Source organism: Chrysoperla carnea, chromosome 3 (assembly GCF_905475395.1).
Source record: "Chrysoperla carnea chromosome 3, inChrCarn1.1, whole genome shotgun sequence".
Taxonomy (NCBI): Eukaryota; Metazoa; Arthropoda; class Insecta; order Neuroptera; family Chrysopidae; genus Chrysoperla; species Chrysoperla carnea.
The window spans coordinates 17,209,484-17,234,249 of NC_058339.1; the positions used below are offsets into that span (position 1 = coordinate 17,209,484).

At 28.9% G+C, this 24,766-nt stretch overlaps 1 protein-coding gene across 3 annotated transcripts in view; it reads right to left on the reverse strand.

The window, feature by feature from the left end:
- Nucleotides 1-535: 535 nt before the first annotated feature.
- The window catches only part of LOC123296970 (rap guanine nucleotide exchange factor 4), a 252,698-nt gene continuing 228,467 nt past the window's right edge, over nucleotides 536-24,766 (reverse strand). For all 3 annotated transcript variants that reach the window (XM_044878706.1, XM_044878707.1, XM_044878708.1), the window contains 11 exons: nucleotides 19,560-19,791; nucleotides 8,631-8,814; nucleotides 7,528-7,673; nucleotides 6,596-6,740; nucleotides 6,334-6,513; nucleotides 6,072-6,263; nucleotides 5,403-5,758; nucleotides 4,693-4,943; nucleotides 4,230-4,534; nucleotides 3,159-3,508; nucleotides 536-1,819 (listed from right to left, as the gene is read on the reverse strand). In XM_044878706.1, coding sequence (XP_044734641.1) covers nucleotides 1,695-1,819; nucleotides 3,159-3,508; nucleotides 4,230-4,534; nucleotides 4,693-4,943; nucleotides 5,403-5,758; nucleotides 6,072-6,263; nucleotides 6,334-6,513; nucleotides 6,596-6,740; nucleotides 7,528-7,673; nucleotides 8,631-8,814; nucleotides 19,560-19,791 — 2,466 coding nt within the window. In that variant the 3' untranslated portion in view covers nucleotides 536-1,694. The remainder of the gene's footprint in view (nucleotides 1,820-3,158; nucleotides 3,509-4,229; nucleotides 4,535-4,692; nucleotides 4,944-5,402; nucleotides 5,759-6,071; nucleotides 6,264-6,333; nucleotides 6,514-6,595; nucleotides 6,741-7,527; nucleotides 7,674-8,630; nucleotides 8,815-19,559; nucleotides 19,792-24,766) is intronic.

Here is a 24,766-nt window from a genome sequence, read left to right on the forward strand (position 1 = left end):
GTCTTTTCCACCCAGAAAAGATTGATTCATGCATCGATTTAAAGAGCATATAATTTAATACAAAATAAAAATAAAATATTTAAAATATTTGTCACAGGAATCAAATAAAATGTGATTAAAAAAGTTCAAGAACTATAAATCGTTTCGGATATAGATTGAAAACTAAATTAAAGGCAGAAAAAAGGGCTGCCTTACATGATATTTTTTTCTCTTTTCTTGAATGTTTCAGATCTCTGTTTGTAAGATTTGACTTGATTTGATTTTAGTGACTTGTTTTAACTTCCATATTATTAATTTCGATGAGGGGAATTATCCGTCCATATTTCTATATTATCCAAAAAAAAACTTTTATGTTGTTTTCATACAAGGAATTTTAGTTTATAAAATAAATCTAAACTTGACTACGCAACTGTTGTGTAGTAACTAATGGAAGAAATAAAAAAACAAAAATAAGATCAGATTTTCAAGAAAATATTATAAAAAGATAAGGACTAGTATATGTTGTTATCATAAACTATATAAACTATATGCAAGGATACGAGTTTGCTCCATTTATAGTTTTAGAGCGAATTAGAACTAGGCTTAAATTACATTATTACGTATATCAAATTTTTACTTACTTTTGGCTTAAAATCTTCAGTTTCGCAGCCAACTATCTTAATTAGCCGTTCAATTAATAGCTTAGCCTTTTTATTAAACGGTGCCGTTCAACTAGCGGCCTAAACTATATTCAGTCATTCAATAAAACAGCTAGAAAAATGATTTGGATCAATGACGTTTAACTATTTACACTTTCTGCCACCTGGTGCTGAAACACACTGCCATTATGGTGCCGGCTAGGAATATTGTTGGTTTCTCACAGTTTGATTGAAGAGTGTAGTGACAAAAAGTTCGAACTAAGTATGGCACTATTCAAAACCGTTTTTCACGATAAGAGTTGCAGTACTCAGATACAAATTTCATATAGCGATGAAATTTCAGAAAGTCCTATTTCTTTGAGTGGCCAAAGATTCCAAAAATGTAGTTGTAGGCTTGCTCTGAATTAATATCGCAATAATAGATGGGTTTGTTTTAAGACAAAATTTTTTGCGGATCCAAATGCCATGGAAGTTTCAGTAGATCATCCTAGGCTGTTAACCAAACGGCCAATAAAACTAATTGGCTGCGACAGATAAACAGTATTACTACAAAACGAACATCCTTTGTGTAATCTCCATCGGGGGCCTTTTGCAAGTATAAATAGAACAAACTCCTGTTTTGGCATATTTTGTTGATTCATTGTCTTGAAATTGTTCGAATAAAAATAAGTTTTACAGATTATAATCGATAATTTTCTCTTCTAATAAAACTAGCTATAGAACTTTAATATAAAAGTGATTTAATAGAATTTATTTTAGAATCATCTAAATTTAGTTAGTTTTTGTAAATAGTTTTAGTTTATAGAATATTTAGAAGGCAAGAAATAACATCATAATGTCATTTTAAACATTTTTTTAACCTAATTACGAATACATTTTTACTGCCAAAGTATATAATATTAGTAAAGGAATAAATATTACGTTTTGGAGACGGTTTTGATAAATTATTTGTTGATGTTGTAAGGTGTACAATTATTATGCACCAGTAACACACATACGCAATAAACGCCAAAACCACGAACGTAATTTCGCTGCTAAAAATGCACCTGGTTCTAACTACGATCTACGTGGTTCTAGCTTTTGTGATAAACTCGTTAAAACACGTTGATTATCGATGGCACGTAACGATGATATGTACGTTTTTAATTCTCCTTCACTTTTTGGCGAGGGTGGTTCCAAAACTTAAAATAAATAAATAAATTGTTATTACTTTCTATACATTAATTTGGTAGCGTTCGAAAAGTATCGAGGTGACCCAGTACTATGTATGTTCAAGATTCTTAGTTCTTACAAATCTGATGTATACGATAAACACTGAAGCAACTCAATGCATTTGGCGGATGTGGAAACAAAATCTGATAGAGATCGAATTAAAACTGTCGTATCTTGAATTAGATTCGCCATTTATGTGTTATTTTCGAGACTTTCCAAATCCGGTTATCATTATGTATCTTATCAGTTTATTGGTTGTTAAATCATTTCAAGCTGAGGCTTAAATATAGGCCTTCAATCATAGCTAAGCTTCGAGCCAGAAGCGGATTATCCATAAGATAAAGTAGGCATGTGCTTATACATGCCCGAGGATACAAAGAGGATCACGTGGAAGTGTTTAACAAATATAATAATAATAAAAATCAACAGCAAGCCTTGGAACTTTCTATAGTCAAAGAATATGAAAAGGGTGAAGAGAGGATACGAAAGAGAAAGTTCACAGTAGATAAATCTGTCGAAGATATTACTTTTTCTTTATCTGGTCGTAGCCCAGTCACCTGGTACGTTTTGTTGACTTTTCTAAGGGATAATTTTGTGCGCTAATCACGAATTTTTATCTCCGAGGTCATTTTGCTCTCCGAGGTGAGGAAAAAATTATATGGCCATTTTTAAGCGGAAAATTTGAATTGAACATGGAAATTTTGGTCTTCTTGAGTCTAGCTTTGAACAGAGGGATCAGATCAAAAAAATTTTTTAACAAAAGTTGTTTCTAGAGTTCATACGCACTTAAGGTCATTTCTGCCCATTTTTACCGAATTTCAACACTGCAGAAGTTCAAAATAGAGCAAGTATATTAGTAAAAATGTATTCTGGTGATATAGAAAAGTGCTTTTTTGAATATATCCAACAACCTTCTTCTTCCACGATAGTTCGAGCCGGAGAACTGCCTCGAACACTCTTATTGGTTCTAAGAAATAAAAAACTTGCAACTTCAGAACTAAAAAGGCTAATTTTTAAACCTGCCTATGAATACAAATTTTCTTAATCTGCCTCTGCTTAAAAGTCGCCTGATCTGTATGAATCATGATTAAGAAATGCATTTTTGAATCATCATTTCATTCAGGTTACTGGCATTTATGAATTATATTGACCATTTTTGTATAAAAAGCTCGAAGTCTGTATTTCTCTCTCAGTTTAACGATTACATTTACTGTCAACCCCCTTTTATGAAATTCTTATCACTACACTTAGATATTTCTCTAACTCTCTACAAATGTATACAAAACAAAAGGTAACTGTGTAACTTACCTAAATGTCGACTCCTACAATATCTGATTGTACGCATTGTTTGTGCTAACATATGCATTTTCTCAAAATTGACTAGACCATCTAAACATGTTTTATTCCCTTCATGTGTGAATGTCATATCCTTTAACAAAAGTGGCATAAATGGTACTACAGGTGGTTGCAATTTACCAACACTTAATCGATATGATCGATGATTACGACTTGGATCAATTAACGCTTCAAATTCTGTAAATAACTTACGAAATTTCGATGGTAATTTTTCCCAAGTTAATGTTAAACGACTTACAGCTACATTACTTAAACCCATAACAATTGCACAAAATGCATTCAAATTTTGATATTCTTTACAACTGCAAATAATAACAAATTAGATTAATATTTATGAACAACAAAATTGGATGAAATGTTTTCCCGATTAGATATTTTGAATGAGTTTCGGTCGGAGAAAATAATAACAATCCAGCAATTACAAAATATAAAGGTCCGAAATTTGGGATAGCTCATTTGTTCATATTTTAGACTCTATGATTTATTTTCCCCAATTTTAACCCTTCAGAACGGTTTTGTAGAGAGAATTTCCCAAGAGTTTTTTTATTAAATGGAACAGTCTCTTGAAAAATTTTACTTCACAAAGTTTCATGCTTTTTTATAAAAAAAAAAAACTATAAAATAAAAAATATCAAGAAAAAAAAATTTCTTAACAACTGCGAGAGTTTTTCTTATCACTTAAGTAAAGCCGGTTAAAAATAAACCCGAAACACGATTGGATTCGTCATACTTCGGCTAAATCCGTAGTTTCCAACCGCCATATTAGAAATTATATTAGCAAGTAAATTTAATATACTATTCTATCATTTGAATTAATGTATTTTCACACGTAAACTTTAGTAAGCTAAAAACATTTTTTTAAAGTTTGAATTTTTACTCTTGGCGCTTGCGCAAAAGTGTCAGATTCTCTCTAATCACAAGGATGTCTGAAGGATTAATATTTATTTCGAAAGCAGGTAATTATTCAAAAAGCATAAAAAGCATATACAAAAATAAAAGTAATTCTATAATTCTTTTACTTACTATGCAGCCAACTTAATAAATTTTCGTAGCATTGACACACGTTTACTGAGACTACTTGACATACATATCTCAGTGACAACCCAAAATTGAATTTCATTGAAACGTCTTAAAAATATATCTAAATTTGCTGTTATTTGTCCAAAATGATGTCTACCAAATGTATGATAAATCAATTCATATTCATGTACACACCAAAATAAATCCCAATCGAATAATGTCATGTAATATGCAAGTTCTTTTGTACTAAATAATTCTAAATCTATGTCAGAACCTTCAGTTGGACCTTCTTGTTCCGATAAACATGTCTAAAATCAAAAAGAAGTGATTATCTTCTATCTCAAAAATAGTGGTTAGCAGGCCAGGGATGGAATTTTCGATCTTAGTTAATTATTAAGATCGAAAAAAAAGATCAACAATTGTTTATTCGTTGATTAAATCTAAAGTTTCTGAATAATTTCCTTACCAATGCATCTAAGTGGTCCTTCGGTGATACAAATATTCGTCCGTTAAGACTAAGAGCTGTAGGTATACTAATATCGTTGTCTTTAAATGGAACTCGTTCGCCGGTTGATTTTACTTCAACTAATATTAAATCATCCGTTGGTCGTAATTTTAATTTATCAGCTGCCGATATTTTTATTGTTTCAGCTGTTGTATTTACTGGAAAGCGTAGTGTACAATACGTGTGGTCGGCACAATAGACCCGAAATATTACTGAAAAAAGAATAATTCTTAAAATAACGTAAAATAATACATCGGATGGAAATGCAATTTAAAAATTTTTCATTTTATGTTTCTTGTTTCTGACGATATGTATGCTATAGAACCAGAAGTTAAACAAGTTGCAGCTCCTGGCCACGGCGGAAACATATTCATTATATTGTAGCATATTCTGTTGTATGTTTCTGGGCAGCTTCCCTTTCAAGTTTGTACTTTTAAAGTGGAAATGACAGAAATTCAGAGAATTTGAAAATCTGCAGATATCGAAATTACAACCTCAACCAGATTTGACTACTTCTCATTTTTCTTATAGAGGTACTTGAAAGGAAAGCTGTATTCTACCAAATCTGAGAATTCTGGGAACAATACAAAATGCTAAAAAAATATGTTTGCCATGCGGTTAGGTGCGGCTAATCGTTAGCATCCTGGCATAATCTGGCTACATTAACTCACTGTCATCATCTGGGCGAATAATAGTTCTTGTATCGTTATCACCACTAAATAAACTTATCGGTTGGCCACATGGTGGTAATTTCCATTTTTGTCCTTCATGTAATTTTTTGTCTTCTTGATAACGATTTAATTGTGACATAACATGATGCATTAAACTTGCTTCTTCTTCCAAAGAACTCCATTGCATACAATCAGCTTCGACTTCTGCTGCTAAATCTTCAACAAAATCTAATGCCATTTGATCGTCAAATATTGGATGTCGAATTGTGTTCACCCATCGATACACAAATTGAACTACACGACGTTTACATGCTAATACAAATTCTTGATCTTGATTTGGAGATTCTATTCGATAAGTATGCATTAGTTAAGGGAAAATTTGATAAGATTTGATTCATAAGTATATTAAACAAGTGAAATTTAGAAATGTTAAAAAATCACTGCGGTTTGCCAAAGTGGCTCTCTCCCAACTGAACCAATTTTCTTGAAACATAGCTAAGAACAATCTCCATTAAAATATCTTTAAAAAAATCAAAATCGGATCACCGTTTAGGGTGCCACGGACAGACTTTATACTACTTTATTATTTTAGACTTTTTACTTTTGGAAGTTTTTTCGTTGGAGATTATCGAAGATTGATTTGAAAATATAATTATATAAAAAGGATATTATTTGGCAAGTTCCACAATTAATTGATGTGTTGGCATAAATACTATATGCGTTAATAAAAAATCATCTAAAAATGGATCATGGTTTGTTGGAATAAGATCATCACGTCCACTAAAACCAGCGCGTCCATCTAACCGTGTCTCCAAAAGATGTTCCAGCATCTTTTGTGGGGTACCAGCCATCACGGTATATCTGTTAACAAGCAATAAATAATTATAAATAAAAAAAAAATTGTATTAAAAAAAAATTTTGTTGGACATACTTAAAATTTGAAAACGCTTGTTTATGTTGAGATGAGATCTTTTCTAAAACTAATACATCTTGACCATGTTCTTTTAACCGAACTGTATTGGCTTCTACATCCCTTAAAATGCGATTGAAGTTTTCTTTATCTACCCGTAAGAAATGACAATTGTTTTCACGTAAAACAATTGTAGCTGCTCTAAAAAGTGAATAAATAAAAAATATAAATTTATTGTAATTTAATAAGAAATAAGGATCAAATTGAATTATAGTTTGCTTACCTTGGAGCATCGTTGATTAGAGCTAATTTACCGAAATCATCGCCTTCTTGTAATGTGGTTACAGTTCCTTTCCCATGTATAACCACATCGACCGATCCTCTTAAAATTATGTACCAAGATCTACCTTCGTCTCCCTGATGAAACACTAAGTGAAAAAGGAAAACTTAATTAAACATAGGTAACTGTTTATGACAAACTATTGTCATAGTGTGGGAAGTATAATTTAAGGAAATTTTGTTTAACTGAATATATTTCCTGAGTATATTATCAGTGTTTGAAAAAAAGAAAATAATCAATTCCTTGATTGATATTTTATTACCGAGGGTAAAGTAGTGAGTCGATACAGACTTCAAAATGTGAATTGCTAATATGATTGAAAACATAAGTAATAATAAAGTTTGCTGACAAACCAACAAAAATAAAAATTCGAACAATTGAGAAAATTACACTCTGTGTCTAGAGCTTGTATAACCCAATTGAATAAGGAGTTTGCCATGAATCCAAGAGGTCCGGATTCGAGTCCTGGTACGAGTTTATTTTTTTCAATTCTCTTAATATGATTCACAATTATATCGCCTATAACCAAGCTCACATCTATCGCCTATATCTTGCTCACATTGCATTCCCTAGAATTCAAAATGTTTTCTACAACATAGTGGAGACTATATATGACATGATTAAATGTTGATCTTTATAAGTCTATGGCCAGGCATTATATTTACCAGTCATTTCAGAATGGCTAGAAATTTTGGAGGCTGTTTATCAAGCTTGTGGTTTGAACCGACATTTTTCCATTTTTCAAAACAAAGGGTTTTCTTGTACACGTTATATTACCATAATTTTTGGACACGGTGTATATCTCTGTGGTCCGCAATATATTTATCGTTATATTGAATCAGTACTCTAAACTTACCATTTTACTTAATACTTACATATTGTGTTCGCCTTCGAATGAGCTTCAAACATAACTACAGATGCTATTTCACGTTTTACTGAATTTGACAGATGTGATATCGCTTTAATATGTAACAATTCTTCATAAATTATCTCTTGATCTTCTAATGTTCGTTCATGACTTCTGTGATATCGGAAAAAGGAAAAACATTATTATTTTAGTAATTAGAGAAGATATTGTACATCAAAAGTTTATTATGCAGTAGTAAAACTTGATTTAAGAAAAAAAATATTTATAATTATTATTCTACTTATTTTATTTTCCTTCATAAAACATTTTATGTTTTTGTTGTAGGAGACTTTAATCAAGATGAAAAGAAAATACAAGTTTATGGCGTATCTTTGTTTGTTTTAAAAACTTCAATCAAAAGTTATAAAACATTTAATAATTCAGAGAAATAGGCAATAATTTTAAACGTATCTGGTTTTAAGGTCATCTAGATTAAAAAAAATTGCTTTCATCATTGAAAAATCTAAACTAATAACAAACTTCTATATATTTTTTAATGTCCTTGTTTTTTCAATAAGTCAAATTTTAAATAATAATTATCCTTCATTATCACATTTTAGAGGCCTAGATAAAGTTTTGTACAATATACGTGTGATAACGCAATATTAACGTGCTTCTGCGATTGCTCAAATAGTGCTACGCACTCGTTGTGCAATTTCAATGTGTTATTATTGCTCTTATTTCACTGGTATCGTAAATAACTATAAAAAAATCAATCTTTTAACAATTTATTTGAAGTTGTAGCAATTTCAAATATAGCTTTGTAGTTACATTTTAAGTTTGGGCTTGAGGTTTGCAAAACAAGTATTATAACTTTATTCCTGTGTAAGAAGGCTTCGGTATTTCAAAAGTTAATCGTAATTTTGAAAACTGGCAGGTATTAATCATTCTCACTTTATTTTTGTGGATATAAATCTATCGCCAAGGATGTTTCTCTTAAAATCAGTTCCAAAAATGAACTAAAGTTATTATTATTTTTACATAATAAATGAAACTTTCATATTGTGTATTTTAACCATATTTTACTGTAATTATAAATAAACTGTTTGAAAAAGAAGATTGCTTTCTTACGATTTCCTTAATATCATGCGCATAATAGCATCCGGTGCACGATTTATCAATGTCCCCAAAGATTCTTGTAGCTGTTCTTCGGCTGTTGCGACATCCTCTGCTGTTGGTAATGCAGATGCACCTTCTTCATCTTGCCAGAAGCGATAAAGAAAACATTTATCCTTGAATGGTTGTTCTCCAGACACTGTAATTAAATAATTTCTTCTATAATTATCTATAATTATTGCTATTTTTATGTACAAGCTATTATATAAACGATATTTATAATAATTAATATTGAGAGTTAATTTTTGCATGACAATCAATAATATCTATATTACTGTGGGAAAAGTTGTAAACTTTGAGAAAGGTTAAATATAACTTATATAAATAGAAAGCATATATATTATCAATTTTCTGGCAGAAAGTTCATGTGTCAGTTCAAAATTTCGAAATATCTTTAGGTATACATACAGCGATGTCTGTGGATAAGCGAGTTATTCCGACCAACGAATCTATTTTTTAACCAACGAAAAAGGAGATACTAATTACATTAATCAACGCTATAGATTACATATTAGACAAGGACACATCTAGCAGTTTTCTCTCTCATTCCTCATATCGCAAATTTTCGGCTATGGTGTTCTCTATGTATAATAATCTTTGCACTTGTCTAACATTCAAATTTAAGAAAGATTAAAAAGTGATAGTAAAATATAAAAAAAGTAAAATATAATTCAATCAGAAAGCTATTTATCTGCTTCTAATACTCATATTAAAAATTTGTCTTATTCCGAAATAATAAGTGTTTGACAGATTTCATACAAAACAATAATGTGATAATCAAATTTAATTACGTTAAATGTTTAGAACTGTGAATGTTTGTCAACCAATTATAACTTTCAAGTGATTTAATTAAAATAATAGATTCAGTTTCATTAATATTATCGTACTCACCAAGTTGTCAAACAAAGCCGTAAAAGAAATGAACAGTATACCAAACGAATAAGTTTGCATTTAAACTTTGCCTCTTGATTTCTCAAAATCCAAATTTTTGTTATTTTATACTTGTGTAAAATGAGAGATTTTAGATCTACTCGAGAACATTTACCAAAATAGTAAATGATAGTTTTTTAATGCATTATCCAGGAAAGTAAGAGATTGATCCAATAATTACGAATTTACATTCATGAGACTTGCTGATAGACAAAAATAATAATATATTGTATGCAAGTGATGCTTATAAATTTAATAATATAGATATCGCTCTTTAATCATCAATACTCTAACTATAGTCATCACTGTTTATCAAATGGTGGATCTTCGAAGAATTCATAATTAAATTAAAATTTTGTTTTTATATCATCGGCAACGTTATATTTTTATGGTATTATTATAAACAACAAGACTGTCTAAGTATTTTAGATAGTTTTTTTATTTATCTATTTTTTATTATAAATATCCAATTGAAAAGGATAACCTATATGATTCATCATTTGATTCAGCAAACTTTGAACGATAAAATAATAATAAAAAGCATGGTGACCTAGGAATTTTTTTGTGATTTTTGGAAACTTTTCTAATTAAAAAATGTATTTATAAAGTTATATTGACATTCCTAGTATTATTCAATCCTTACATATCTCCTTGAAAAAGTCATCCTGCATAATATATATGGATTACCTACCTTTTAAAGATATACTGGGTGTTCCAAACCACCCGTCCAGGCTGATTATTCTGAATAGTTTTTAAAAAAAATTGAAACGAAAAAACACGTATCAAATATTTTTTGAAACTCTATCTAACCATACCAAAAACACCCTCCACCCTCAATCCCTGTTAGGGGTAGGGGGTGTAACTTGAAAAAATCAAATGGAAACCCCTATTTTTTTCTGCAGATTTGGATTCTTCAAAAGAAAAGACAAACATTTTGTCTAAGAAATTTTTCCCGATTTTCGGTAGATCGCGCTACAATCGACAAAAATCGTTCTTTTAGATTTGGCATAAGAATTGCGCTGTTCAATGACAAAAATCAAAACGAAAAAGTAAAAATAAAAATAAAAACACAAACACACAGAACCAAAACAAAAACAAAACAAAAGCAACACAAAAGTTAGAAATTCAACGAAAATAAAAGAGAAGCGAAAATGTCGAATTGCGGTAATTGAGGTAAACCACTAGACAATTGGGAGGATGCTAAATAAAGCTCTTAGAAAGAATTAGATATGAATCATTTTAGATTTAATTTTTTTTCAGACTTTCCAAAATAAAAAAAAACATTTTTACAAAAATAATTTTTCTAAATCATAATAAAATATGAAAAACAAAAACAGAATAGTCTTTTCTTCAAAAAAACAAAAACAAAATTGAAAATAACTATTCTCGACTCAAAAAACTTTTCTCGCCTTCACTTGAACTGCAATTCTAATGCCAAATCTAAAAGAACGATTTTTGTCGATTGTAGCGTGATCTACCGAAAATCGGGAAAAATTTCTTAGACAAAATGTTTGTCTTTTCTTCTGAAGAATCCAAATCTGCAGAAAAAAATAGGGGTTTCCATTTGATTTTTTCAAGTTACACCCCCTACCCCTAACAGGGGTTGAGGGTGGAGGGTGTTTTTGGTATGGTTAGATAGAGTTTCAAAAAATATTCGATACGTGTTTTTTCGTTTCAATTTTTTTTTAAAACTATTCAGAATAATCAGCCTGGACGGGTGGTTTGGAACACCCCGTATATAGGTATATATAAATAATAACTACGTCACTTATACGGTAGGTAATCTATAAATAGAAATAAGTAGCAAATAATAAAAAGCCTAAAGGTAACATTTGAATGAAAATTATTATATTATTGTAATGATAACATTATAATGTTAAAAATTAAGCTAAATAATAATAACATTCTCATAATAATAATATTAATATATCTTGTTATCTTCTATCCTTATTGTGTACATATATTGTATTTATGAAAATATAATATTGTCTATTTCACTTTTCATATTTATTTATTAAGGTCTACCTATCTACACTAATTAAACATAGGATACATGTATTTATAAAGCTACACATACATACATACATAGGTAATAGCATTATAAGTCATCAAAAATATCTATAAAGTTGGCAAATAAAATTAAAATAAATGAGACTATAAAAAATAATTTTATCAACTATAATGATTCATTTAAATTGAGTTGTAGGATAGGATGTGCTTCATTAAGGTAGTACCTACACGAAAGTGGTATTCCAAGAATTTCTCAAAACTCAGAATATAAAATATTTAATTCATAATACACTTGCTGTTAAAATTAGAAGATGATTTACCATGCCATACATGAGATATTAGCAATTAAAAGTGACGCAATTTGTACGTGTACATGGGAGAAGTGTATAAAAATACACAAATTTACAAATATTATATTTATTTACCAATGAATGACGTCCACCATCTCTATGAAAAACTAATATAATGTAGAATACTATATTTAGAAAATATATAAATAAAAATAAAAATTATTTACCATATAGTTTCGATAAAAAACTTAAATAAATAACTCGTTTTAGCGATATTTTTTTATGGAGAGGATATAATAACTAATGGTAAAGTTATATATCATAGTATGTGTGTGTATACGTATAGAAGATTTGTTAGTGAGGAACTACAGTCTTGTGAAAATAATATATGGTATATGCATAATAGTCATAGCACAGTTAATGCACTGAATGATAGTATTAGTCCAAAACTTTTTGACTGGACGGTCGCGGAGGAACTACCTTAAGGAGATATGCAAGGACTGAATAATACTAGGGATTTCAATAAAACTTTATAAATACATTTTTTGATTAATAAAGTTTCCAAAAATCACAAAAAATTTCCTAGGTCATCTTTTATTATTATTTTATCGTTCAAAGTTGTCTGAAAAATGATTAATCATATAGGTTTTCCTTTTCAATTGGATATTTCAATGTCAAAAAATCTAGATAGTGTGACAAAAAACTATAAGGTTGTTGATGATATATTTTTATTAAATTATGAGTTCATCGAAGATCCACTATTTGATGAACAGAAACGACTATAGTTAGAGTATTGATGATTGAAGAGAGATATCTGTATTTTCAAATTTTTAAGCGGTACTTGCACACAATATATTATATATTTTTATAGTTGCGTGGTATTGTAAAGCTAAAAATAACACAAAACTTGACTACAAAGCATGTATTTGGTTTATATGTATATACCGTCCAATAAACCAAAACTTGTTTACAAAACTGTAGGAAAAAAAAACACCTTCAGCACAGGGTTAAATATTCGAACCCGGTTCTCAAGTAGTCCGATTTTCTTTTCAATTATATCCACTTATTCTTCAGTTCCCAATTTCAGTATCCTCCCATTGGTAGGGAAGTTAGTGACAGAGTCCAAGCTTGGGTACAATTATTTGCAATTGTTTTGCGTAGTTACAGCTACTTATATGTAGTTAACTTAATGGATATAGAAATGTTGTCGTTTAATTTTCTCTGATTCTACAGCCATTCGTTTTATTACAATATGAGGCAGATTATAGAGGTAAAAGAGGATATTATTTAAGGTATCTGTAAGAAATATTTTGTACTTGTATATTGTATAGCAAATACAAATCATATTTACCTATGCGGTAAGATATTTCAAGTTTAAGACATACAGAGTATTCTAATTGAATATGCCAACAATTTTTGATCGTTAAATGACAAAAATTTCGCATTAAATTACTATAATAGTAATAAACAGGGCAAGAACTAATTACCTTATGTTAATAAAATTCGAAAATACTTTATTTGCTGATAACAATAATGTATTTTAGGTTTGAAACAAGAATTTACTGATTTCTGTAAACAAGTAATTTAAGTACTTAGAAAACGATGTATTTACTTACTACAGCTAGTCCTGCTTTTTACCGATATAAAAAACCTAATGTACCATGCCTCCACGTTCTATTCACAAAAACCTAAAATTATTGATATTAAAAGACGTTGGTTGTTTAAAAAATAAATAAGTACAGTATTAAAGCTTAAAGCTCTGGTTTGTATGTATTTTAGGAACTCCGTACTACATGGTTAATATATTTTAATATATTTTTTAAGATGAAACATTAATTAAACAAGGTAATGTAATATTTAAAATATATTTTAACTCCTCATGAAATTTTAATATTTATAAATATCGAATCAAATATCTAAAGAAAACCCTCATTAAATATTAATAATTATGTAATATGTTAATATTTTTGAAACAAAAACGACAAATAATATAGGTATAGTTAGATATGGCAAAAATTTTAAAATATAAATACGAAAATTTTTAATAAATAATAAATGAGACTTGCTAAACATTTTGAGGAGGGCTAGTTAAGCAACTACACTAGTTTAAGATGTAGAAATGTTTTTACTTTAAGATGTGCAATCAATAAACAAAAATCTGTTTCCAATCAGTAAATGTATTTCGCAAATTTGATAATGCGGTCGATTTAGCTGTCCCCTCTACCTATTATGATCTCTGCTAACAGTCGTATTTTTACTTTAACTAACCTGTCATGCAGCTCCAACCATCGTTACTTAAAGCTAGTTTTCTCGAAAACTATAAAAGATATCGATGTTGAATTTGGGTGCATTTTTTTTCAGAAAGTATTAATTGTTTTGGAGCTACAACCTTAAAAGCCAAAATCTGCTCGGGCTACCATAGCTTTTGGTCTTACGAAAAACAAGCAGATAGAAAGCATATCTTCCGTTAGAGAAATCAAAATATAGTTAATTGACTCATTCTGTAAATTTTTGAAATACAATTAGTAAACTCTCTGGATGATATATGTCTTCTATTTTATGTTAGTTACCCTACTTTAATAAAATAAGAGGTTGACTTTTCACCCTCGTCTCATCTCGATAGCGCTGCGCTGATGTTTGTACCTAAATATAGCTCTATCTCAACTCAATGCTAGTATATAATATATAGGTGAGTAAAAACGGAAATTAAATAAGTAACTGGTTTAAAAACTAATTAAAAGTTTTTCGAAAATCACTTCCAGCTATATACCTACCTTATTATATTTTACAGTAACTAATACCATCCAGTTGAGAGTTACTATTGCATTTTGGAATCTACTTATTGTTAATAAATAATTCAAATCTCCGTCTTAAAGGTAATATGTGATATTGTTTCCGATAATAATATGAAGAAAAAAAAACCAAGATATATTTTCTTGAAAAACATTCTATTCGAAGTATGTTGAATATTGAAAAACATTCTTTTTTCGAAGAAAACAATACCGTTGATATTATCGATGTATTACATGTTTATTTGGATTTTATGTTCACAAACTTAATAGGGGATATGTGTGCAAAATATACCGATGGTAAACTGTTGTCGTCGATTCGAATAGAAAAATTAATGAATTTTTACTATTGTCTATACAATTTTCTATTAGTCAGCAGTAACTTAAAGGTTATACGTTGTTTTACGCAAAAAACTAAGATTAACGCTCTTTATCTACATCTATAGAACACGTGATTAATTCTTGAAACAAGAATTTACTGATTTCTGTAAACAAGTAATTAAAGTACTTGGAAAACGATGTATTTACTTACTACAGCTAGTACTGCTTTTTACCGATATAAAAAACCTAATGTACCATGCCTCCACGATCTATTCACAAAAACCTAAAATTATCAATATTAAAAGACGTTGGTTGTTTAAAAATAAATAAGTATAGTATTAAAGCTTTAAGCTCTGGTATAGACAAAGCTGTTATTATAATGAAATAAATGTAAATCTTAAGCTTCTTATCATAATACCTTTCGTTTATTTAAGTTTTATTTGACACATAAAGATTGAGAATTTCAAGGTATAACAAATCGAATTGTTTTATTTTATATGTAATATTACTTTAAAATTATAATTAGTTTTTTTTTTTTTGAGTTTTAAAATAGCTTTAAATTAACTGGGGACTATACACGATGTTCTGTTATTGACTGCAGAAATCCAGCTTACAAGAGCAATAATATTAAATTATGAAGGGAATTTTAAAAAAAGTATAGAATGATTTAATTGGATTTGGTCAAATTATCCCAATCTTTATATTTCAGTTAACCCTTCATGGTCATAAAACTCTTGTTAGCGTTCGGAGTATTTTATGAATGGCTTTTGAATGATACCAAAAGTTATACATACATACATTCATGTACGGTGTACACTCAGGTACGTGCTATATTTGTATACACTTACTTTTTCTATGCTATTCATATAAAAAGAGTATATTTGTTCAAGAAGCTGTTTCGTGATACCGTCAGATATCAAGGGATTTACACATAAAGAATAAATAAATCATTTATTCTATCTAGTTAGGTTTAAAATAAGATACGTAAACTGTAACACATGCAGTGTACAGGTTCATTCATACAAAGAAAACTTTAAATAAATTTTTGTTTCTTTCATTGGCAAAAAAACGGTTGTTCCTTGTTGTTTGGCGGAATAACTAAAAATGTTTTTTAAATTTGTTAAATGTACCAAAATAAAGTTTGGCTTAAAATTTCAAAAAATATTTGCAGACTAGGGGAAGTTGGCATAGGAGTATGCACTTAAGCTAACAATTCTAAAAAACACCGGCCATGTATATGCGGTGCATATCTCATACCACCGAATTTTACACCCCGAACACTCAATCTAGTCTTCTTCTTTTCTAGCAGCTTCTTTTAAAAAGCCAAAATGGCTGCGAGCCATACACTTTAAGTATTCGTTTTATATTATTTTAAATTCTTGATGAATTTCTATGATATAGAATCATTATTTTTGTCAAGTGAATCCACGAAACGAAATATTTTAACAAGCAAGAAGACGTCTGTCTTTGTTGAATAATATATCGGGTGTATCAAAAGTAACGGGGCGATGCACGAACTTTAGAGAGAAGCATTTTCTTGAAAAATATTTCAAAATAAAAGTTTTGAGGGTTAAATAAATTTAGTGTTAGCATACACGAATATATTCCATAGTCATTTCAGTAAAACCCCGAAATGACCATGGAAGCACCCATGAAGGTTAACATCGATTCATAAAACTGACTAAAAAGAATTATCCGAAAAGTATCTTTGTTGGTCAAATAGCCACGATAGAAATCGATTTCAAAATTCTATTTATAAAGTAACGGAAGAGATAGATATTCTTCTCTTCCTAAAGCTTTTCTTAAACCTTTTTGAAAAAATGCTTCTCTGAAGATTTCATGAACCGCCCGATTACTTTTGCTACACAGTGTATGCTCAGATACCTAAATATTTAAATGGCTTTATTAAAATTGTTCACATAAAATAAATTGCATCAATTGTTTAAAATTTGTGTACAACTTTTGGTAATGTATGTAAAAGAATTTACATTATATATAAAATGAAAAATGGGATACGTAAAGTTGGCATCCTCAAATGTGGATTTTCTTTTAGAAGATATGCTATTTTAAATGCTTACTCTGACCAAAGTCAGCATTGGTAGATCTTATATGGGTATCCCCCTATCATGGCCCACAGTTATCAATGTGACATATATTTTAAGATTTTCTGAAAATTTCATATCGTTTGTAATATCTATTTTGTCCAAACTATTTATTTTAATCACCTGATTATATGTAAGTATGTATTAGCAAAACTAATTTTCGAAAAGTATGAAGGCATGTAGCTCTATTTTTATTATTTGAAATACATGTGTATTAGTAATCGAACCAAGATCTTTTGGATTACCTGTAGGTCTCTAATGTAAATTTTCTACGATTTAGTGTGTCTTCAATATGACATTTTTGAACAAAAGAAATAATGATTTTTTGTTGTGTTTTGGTGTCATCGAAATAAATGAAATTTTGTAAGTGCTAACTTCATATTTGTTTGAATACTTAAGTTTACATTTTATGAAACTAATAATATATGTTATAATTTGTTGTATGGAAAAGACAGTGAAAATAATTGAGCTGTCATTCCGCAAAATGTTAACTTATAAAAATATTACTAACGGTTCAGAATTTATCTACAATTTTTATTTTAAATTTTAAAATTGCCATATTATCTATCTTGGAAGAAAATATATCTTTCAAGCCTATCGACAATTGTCTAAATCATATGGTTTATAATTAAGAAAGGGTCGAAAATTTGTAAACAACTTTTGGGCCATAATACCTGATACCATCTTATGCTTAGTATATTAAATTATATGAATGAGATGTTCAACGCTACCAATTTTATCAAAACACATCTACAGATAGCAGAGTTTTAAGAGTAGTTTTCCAATCTACGGTATAATGCTTTGAGGCTAGTCTCCTACCGTTTATTGTAAGATAAAATATAGTATTTTTGTAATGCGTCATGTGCTTAGTCTATCTTTTTTCGTCAAAACGAGCAATAAAGCTCTCAGCTTAAAGCAAATTAACTATATTAAGACATGTTTTTAAAAATAAACTCCCTAACTAAATAAATATCACCCAAATTTGTATAGAGCGAAAAAATATGCCTATACGGAACTATAAAAATTAGCAAAATAAAAACGTTGCAAATAAATACAAATATTTGAAACACAATTAATAGAAAATCTCCTATATACTTTTGGAAGTTAGTTAAAGACTGGAAAAAAACAATTAAACTAATCATTAGTATTCACATGTTTCATTCAGTTTCAATTAAAACAAAACCCATATATTAAAGTATCAGAGATGTAATAAAGTATACTGAATGATATAAAAGTAACTTTGTAAATAATTTATTTATTATACATTTGAACTTTCGTTATATCTCTAAAAGTTTAGAAGAAAGATTCTACGGACCCAAGATCCAATTAACCATGTTGCTCATTTACGAATTCGGCCTCACTTTATACGTCCTGAACACGCTATAAAATTTCAGCTTTATATCTCTTTTCCTTTTTGGGTTATCGTGTCGACGGACAGATGGAAAACTTTTTACATTTTTACATTACAGTTTCAGTTTTGTTTTTATTCACCTTTATTTTTCACCTGTCTGTTTAGTGGGTAATCGACATTAGAAGCGCGTTCTTGAGAGATGTTCTTCCTCCGGGGAAATTTTTATCGTAATCATCGTGATTAAACTGTGATTTTTTAAAGAAAAACAATTTTTCGCCCAAGCTTTACAATTTTAATTATTTTAATTATTGAGATATATGATGCTGAACCAAATAGCTCAATATATATTCATCAAATTCTGTGTGTAAGGCAGAATACCTTACCTATAAAATATATTTCCGTTATACCTTATAAATAATTTTATACGTGTATCGTTTAAATTATACTACAAATAACCTCATTTGTTATTTTCTAAACGTCTTTGATAAATAAATACAAGTGTTTACGTAATCAGGGATAAAACGAAACCTCTTTATGAGTAGAATTTATTTAAAAAAAAAAAAAAACTCAGCTTTTTTGATAACGAATTTCATCGTTCAACATCGTTTTACTAGCTTGTTATGGTACTTACACATCTAAAATACTTTAAAAGATAACAAAATAAGTAAACATAGGAAAAATTACTTTAAACAAGTTTAAAAAAATAAATCTATAAAGTAGGGTAGAAATATTCGCTTTAATATAAACAAACGTGACTGATTTTTTAAGAAAGTAAAATTGATTATATGTATGTTTTCCTTTTTTTATCAGATTTTCTCCAAGATGAAAATAGCGAGAAAATCGCTACCTTCAATTCGAGAAAACGCAAAAAATAATTTTGTTTTGGAATTTGATGAAACTCGGTGGATGGGGATTAATTTTGATCCAAAAAATATAAAAATCAAGTTAATTTAATGATTGAATGCAGAGATTCTGTTTTCTTAATGATTTTCGTTTGGATAATTCTGTGCGGTAATGATATACAACTAAAATTCACATCTCAATATTAATTAATAGATAACATACAGTAGATAATTAATAAATTCAATTACCGTGAGAGATGACACCTTCTTCAAGTAACGCCTGCCACATACCAGCTGCTTGTGATCTTGTATGTACAGCTGGACTAATTGCTAACAGCCAATCAACCAATTCAGTGCCTGGAGCACAACGACGAACAAGACGTCCAGACATTTTACGATCACGTAAACATGAACCTCCAGGTATACCCAATAACAATGTTCGTAATGCCCATCCAATGCGACTCATTGCTGGACTTGGTGACTGAAAAGAAAAAAAAATTAACTTGGTAAATTATTGCGTAGTAACAGTGTTTTTTTCCATACTTAAGGCAGCATTCTGGTCTAGAAATTTGAACAAACCAAATTTTTTGTTCATATTTTTAAAGATTAGACTCTTAAGAATGTGTCAAACAAATTTTTAAAATTCAAGTTATTTTTGGAGAGAAGTTTTTTTTTGCCGATTAAGAATTTACAGATTAAGAATTTTGTCAAACTTTTTTGTTTCAGACCAATAGGTCCGGAATCTACAAGAATGTTTTTCATTTTTTAAATCTTAGTTTGAAAAATGCCTAACATTTAGGTTTCTAGAACAGAAAATACCCTTAAAATTGGACTCTCTACAAAGTCACCACGTTTTGGTTTTCCACTCTAAAATATTGTTCTGAAAGAACTGTGACAACGGAAAATTTTCGTCATTTCGTGAATTGAGTAAATAGACAACGGAAAAATAAAAGGCACAATTTGTTTCATGGTTAGCTCTTGAAACCTCCGAAACGTGCTAGGTCGGCACCATTAAAGGCTTATGAGTGGTTTAGTGAGTGAACGCAGTCGCAGGATTTACGCGAGTTGTTTTAACCGGAGTTGTTATGCCACTATGTTGTTTTTGTGTCGAATTGTTTTAACCAGAGTTGTTCATGAACAAGCTGTTTTGACCAGAGTTATTAAATATTAAGTTACTCATTACGCTTCCCCTCAAATTTATAGTTAAAAGCACTATCAACCAAAGATTTTAGGCAAAACTACTATTGACAAATCTGAGTTGTCAAAAGTATTTTTGCCTAGTTTTTTCAGTTTAAAGTATTTTTGGCTGGCTAAGAGTTTCAACTGTGACATATATAATAATTATAGCCTTGAAAGAAGTAAAAATACTACCAAGGATTGGAATTCAAAATTATGAGTTTAATTGGTAAGTACGGTATTTTTATGCATAACTTATATAGGAACATTTGAATTATTAAGGTAATTTTATTTTTAAGCTATCGAGTTCTCAAATATCTACGCATTCATGCGGCGCCCCAGACATTTAAATAATCATCATCGATGTCTTTTACATGCATAGAGGTAAAAATTCAATTTGAATATCATTAGGTTTATATGTAAGGTTTTATTACGACATTAGTAGAGTATCTACCCATGGTGGATCATTGATAGAAAATCTATTATTGTGCATTTGAAATATGGAAAATATGATTTTTGAATTTACATTTTCAATTTATTTTTCTCTTTACATGTGCTATTGATTTCAACTGAATTGACAAATATGGAGAGAAATATTATTGAATTTATTTTCGAAGTCGAAAATAATATAAAACATATTAACATTTATTGCACAGTGACTTATATGATACTGAATAGATTTTTGTCTGCCGTTCGTATATTGGAACGAAGTTATCGAAAAAAATGAATTTATTGTACGTTCAACGAATATAATATCGATAATGTGAGTTTTTTATACAGTTAATTTCAAATCTGAAGAAAAAAAATCTTCAATATTCAACGCATAAAATACGTAATGGTAATAAATGAGTGGCATTAACATATTCTTGAATCTACCTTTAAAAAAATTTAATTTCCTATTGAATTGTCTAATTGATAATTTTTATACCAACGTCTTAATTTCTAATATGAATACCGGCTCAGTATCCGAGCGATTTAAGGGGTATTTCATTGCTTTGCCAGTAGTCAAGGGAGCTTGCGAGGACTCCACATTCTTGAAACCAACTAGAGCTTGGTTTATCAAAATTGTATAAAATTTGAATGTGATAGAGCAAAATTTAATTTTTTGGATTCTGATGACGTCATAGAGTTAAAAAATTCGATTTCCTTGATAACACAGGTAAATTTGATTAGATCTTATTGGAATCTTTTTTGTAACCCACTAATTTTGGGTCATCCTTTTCAGCTGTGATGTCAATTATTCGCTGGCTATCACTTATGTACTTAATTCCGAGACCAGGACTCCACATTCTTGACACATATTGAGGCTAGCTTAATTTTGATCACAAATTTGAAAAGTATGACCCAAATTTAGTAGGATTACATATTTGGTTTATCAAAATTGGATAAAATTTGAATTTGATAGAACAAAACTTAATTTTTTGGATTCTGATGACGTCATAAAGTTAAAAAATTCGATTTTTTTTTGATAACACAGGCAAATTTGATCCGATCTTATTGGAATCTTTTTTGAAATCCACTACTTTGGGTCGCTCTTTTTACCTGCGATGTTAGTTTTTTAGTAAACGAATTTTCATCAAATTGGTTAGAGGCGATCACGATAAATATAAAACGCAACCTAAATACTTGCCACCGGGACTATCTACTCTCGTTACGGCCCTGAATATGTCGCAAGTTTTCCATTTTTATCAATTTAAAATATGTAGAAAAAAACGTGAAACTAAACAATGTATCCTTTTCCATTGTGAAACATTTTTCATATTTTAATAAAAAAATCATTCATCATTTTTTTAAAAGGTTTGAAGATAAAAATCAAGCAATTTTCATTACAGGAATATCTTCTTTTTTTGAATAGGTAAAATGGCATTAGATGCTGCTAGAAAAAATGAAATGTAATTGTCAATTTAAAAAAATTGAAAAATTGAAAAATCATCACAAAAGAAAAACCTTAAAACATAAAATGCCCGATTCACGATAATTTCATGCTTTTTTAACTTTTTTGGAAAATGGAATAAAGGTGCTGGGAAGTTGACACTTCCAAAAGACTTTTATTTGACACTAGCTGCACCTACATACAATAATTCAAAATTGTAGCTCAGTATCTCTTTTTGGAGAAGCTGTATTGATGAGCAAATCTTTGAGAACATCGAAAAAGGCTTTTCCCCTGGAAAACCAATCCAAAATTTCAAAGAGATTTCAAGAGATTTTCAAAGCAAACATTATACAGATATGGTCCATAGTTTCAATCGTTTTAAGTATAGATAATTAATATTTCGTCTGTATGGTTTCAAATTTTTCAGAAAATTTTTTCCCAGATATTCCCATTATGGGACTACATTCTCGGATTTCTCTACCAAACAAAAAAATTTGGTTTCAAATCACGATTTTAATTGCCCTTTCGAATCTTTGTTTCTATAGTTTATATCAACGTTACGTTGATAAAATGTTTTTAGTTTAACAAAAATAAATTCATGTTTAGCAATGTTTTTATTTTTTTGTTATTAATTATTTTTATGTAAATTAAGATTAATGAGTGCCATTATTTGCTTGTATACATTTCCTGTATTTTGAAGAGACATTGCGTTAACACGTTTTCTTCTACTATTTAAAAAATATTGTACAAAGTCAATTTTTCATGCATTTATACGCCAACAGTAATTTATAACGTCATTATATACCTACGTCGTTATGTACGTCATTGTGTAAGATATTTAAGCACTACAAGAGTGCTTACATACGACATATGTTTTATAATGCACTGATTTTCATGACTTGCATGCATTATTATTATTCAATCCCAAAGTCCTTAAACAGAAGGAGTTTTCATCAACAATAACCACAACTTCAGAAGTTTAACTAAACGATATGGTTTTGTTAGTACCGATATATTGATAATTTGAAATATGGTAGGATTTTATATATCAAATACTATAGAATATTAAACATAGAGAACGCCATGACCCAAAATCGTTTAATATTTATAATAACTTCCAAAATTAAGCTTATCATATGTCTATTATTATATAAATTTCAGAAAAAAAACATAATTTTTCGCCTCTACAGAAGCTTTATTGTGTTAAAATCCAATTTTGTAGCTATACAAATGACAGGCACGTCTGTCACCTGTTATTATGAGATTAATAAAACATATAATAAAATTGCAAAAACTTTTTTAAAAGTATTTTAGTATATATGCTGTCAAAATAGAATTATAATTTTTACACTTCGCACTCTTATTTATGAAAAAAATTCTTGATGATACAAAGTATATGAATATAAAATACAGTTTATTTAAATTATATAAGAAAAATTTAATTAACTTTTTTTCTTTTTTTAAATATGTATGTATAAATATATATTTACAGAATGACTCAAATAAAAACCATATTTACAGAATGATTCAAAGAAAAATGAGACCAATATAAATCATTCATAATATTCAGAAAAACGATTTTAAAAGTGACATTTTAATACATACTTTTCTTTATCTATCATGCAAAGGCAAGTCAAGAAAGTTTTTTGTCGTCGATTAATTTTTTAGTTGGGGTGGTGAAATATTGGGGGGGGGGGCGGTGATATATTAAAATGAGACTACAAACATTATTAAACTGTTTGTTTTTTGCAAAAAACAACTTGGATCCAACTCGTTTATGTTAGATCCAAGACTCAAAATCAAACTCAAAGCCATAATGTCGGTAAAAAGTAAGAATATATCATATACCCAAAAAAGAATATATCATATGCCTAGTAACATTTTCTATTTTATAATTTTTTTTATTTTCTAATTTTTAATTTAATTTCTTTCATGACTTCAGACTCACCCCATTCAAAATCAAGAATAAAACTAGTTAAAAATTTACTGTTTGTTCGAACTATTGTTTGGAAGAAATCTCATTCTAGGCTTCGGCGTATTGGTTTTATGATACCTCTACAACTAATATTGGAATATATGAGTTGAAAAAAACGTGTATTTTATTCATTTTAGTGTTTTCAGACAATATTTCTCTTTTGAAATAAAAAATGTTCAGTTTTAATAAGAAAACTTATTTTGTAATTAGAAAATTTAAAATAGCAAGTTTTCTTCCCATTTTGATATTTTCTATACAAAAAAATTCGTAATATTTTTTTATTCATTATATTTCCCCCTAAATTATATCAGTGGAGTGTTTAGATATCATTATATTAAATAAACAATATGACAAAGATGGAATGCAAAAAAATATTATTATGTTATTTTATATCAAATATTTAATATACATTATGTTTGGATTTAAAAATAA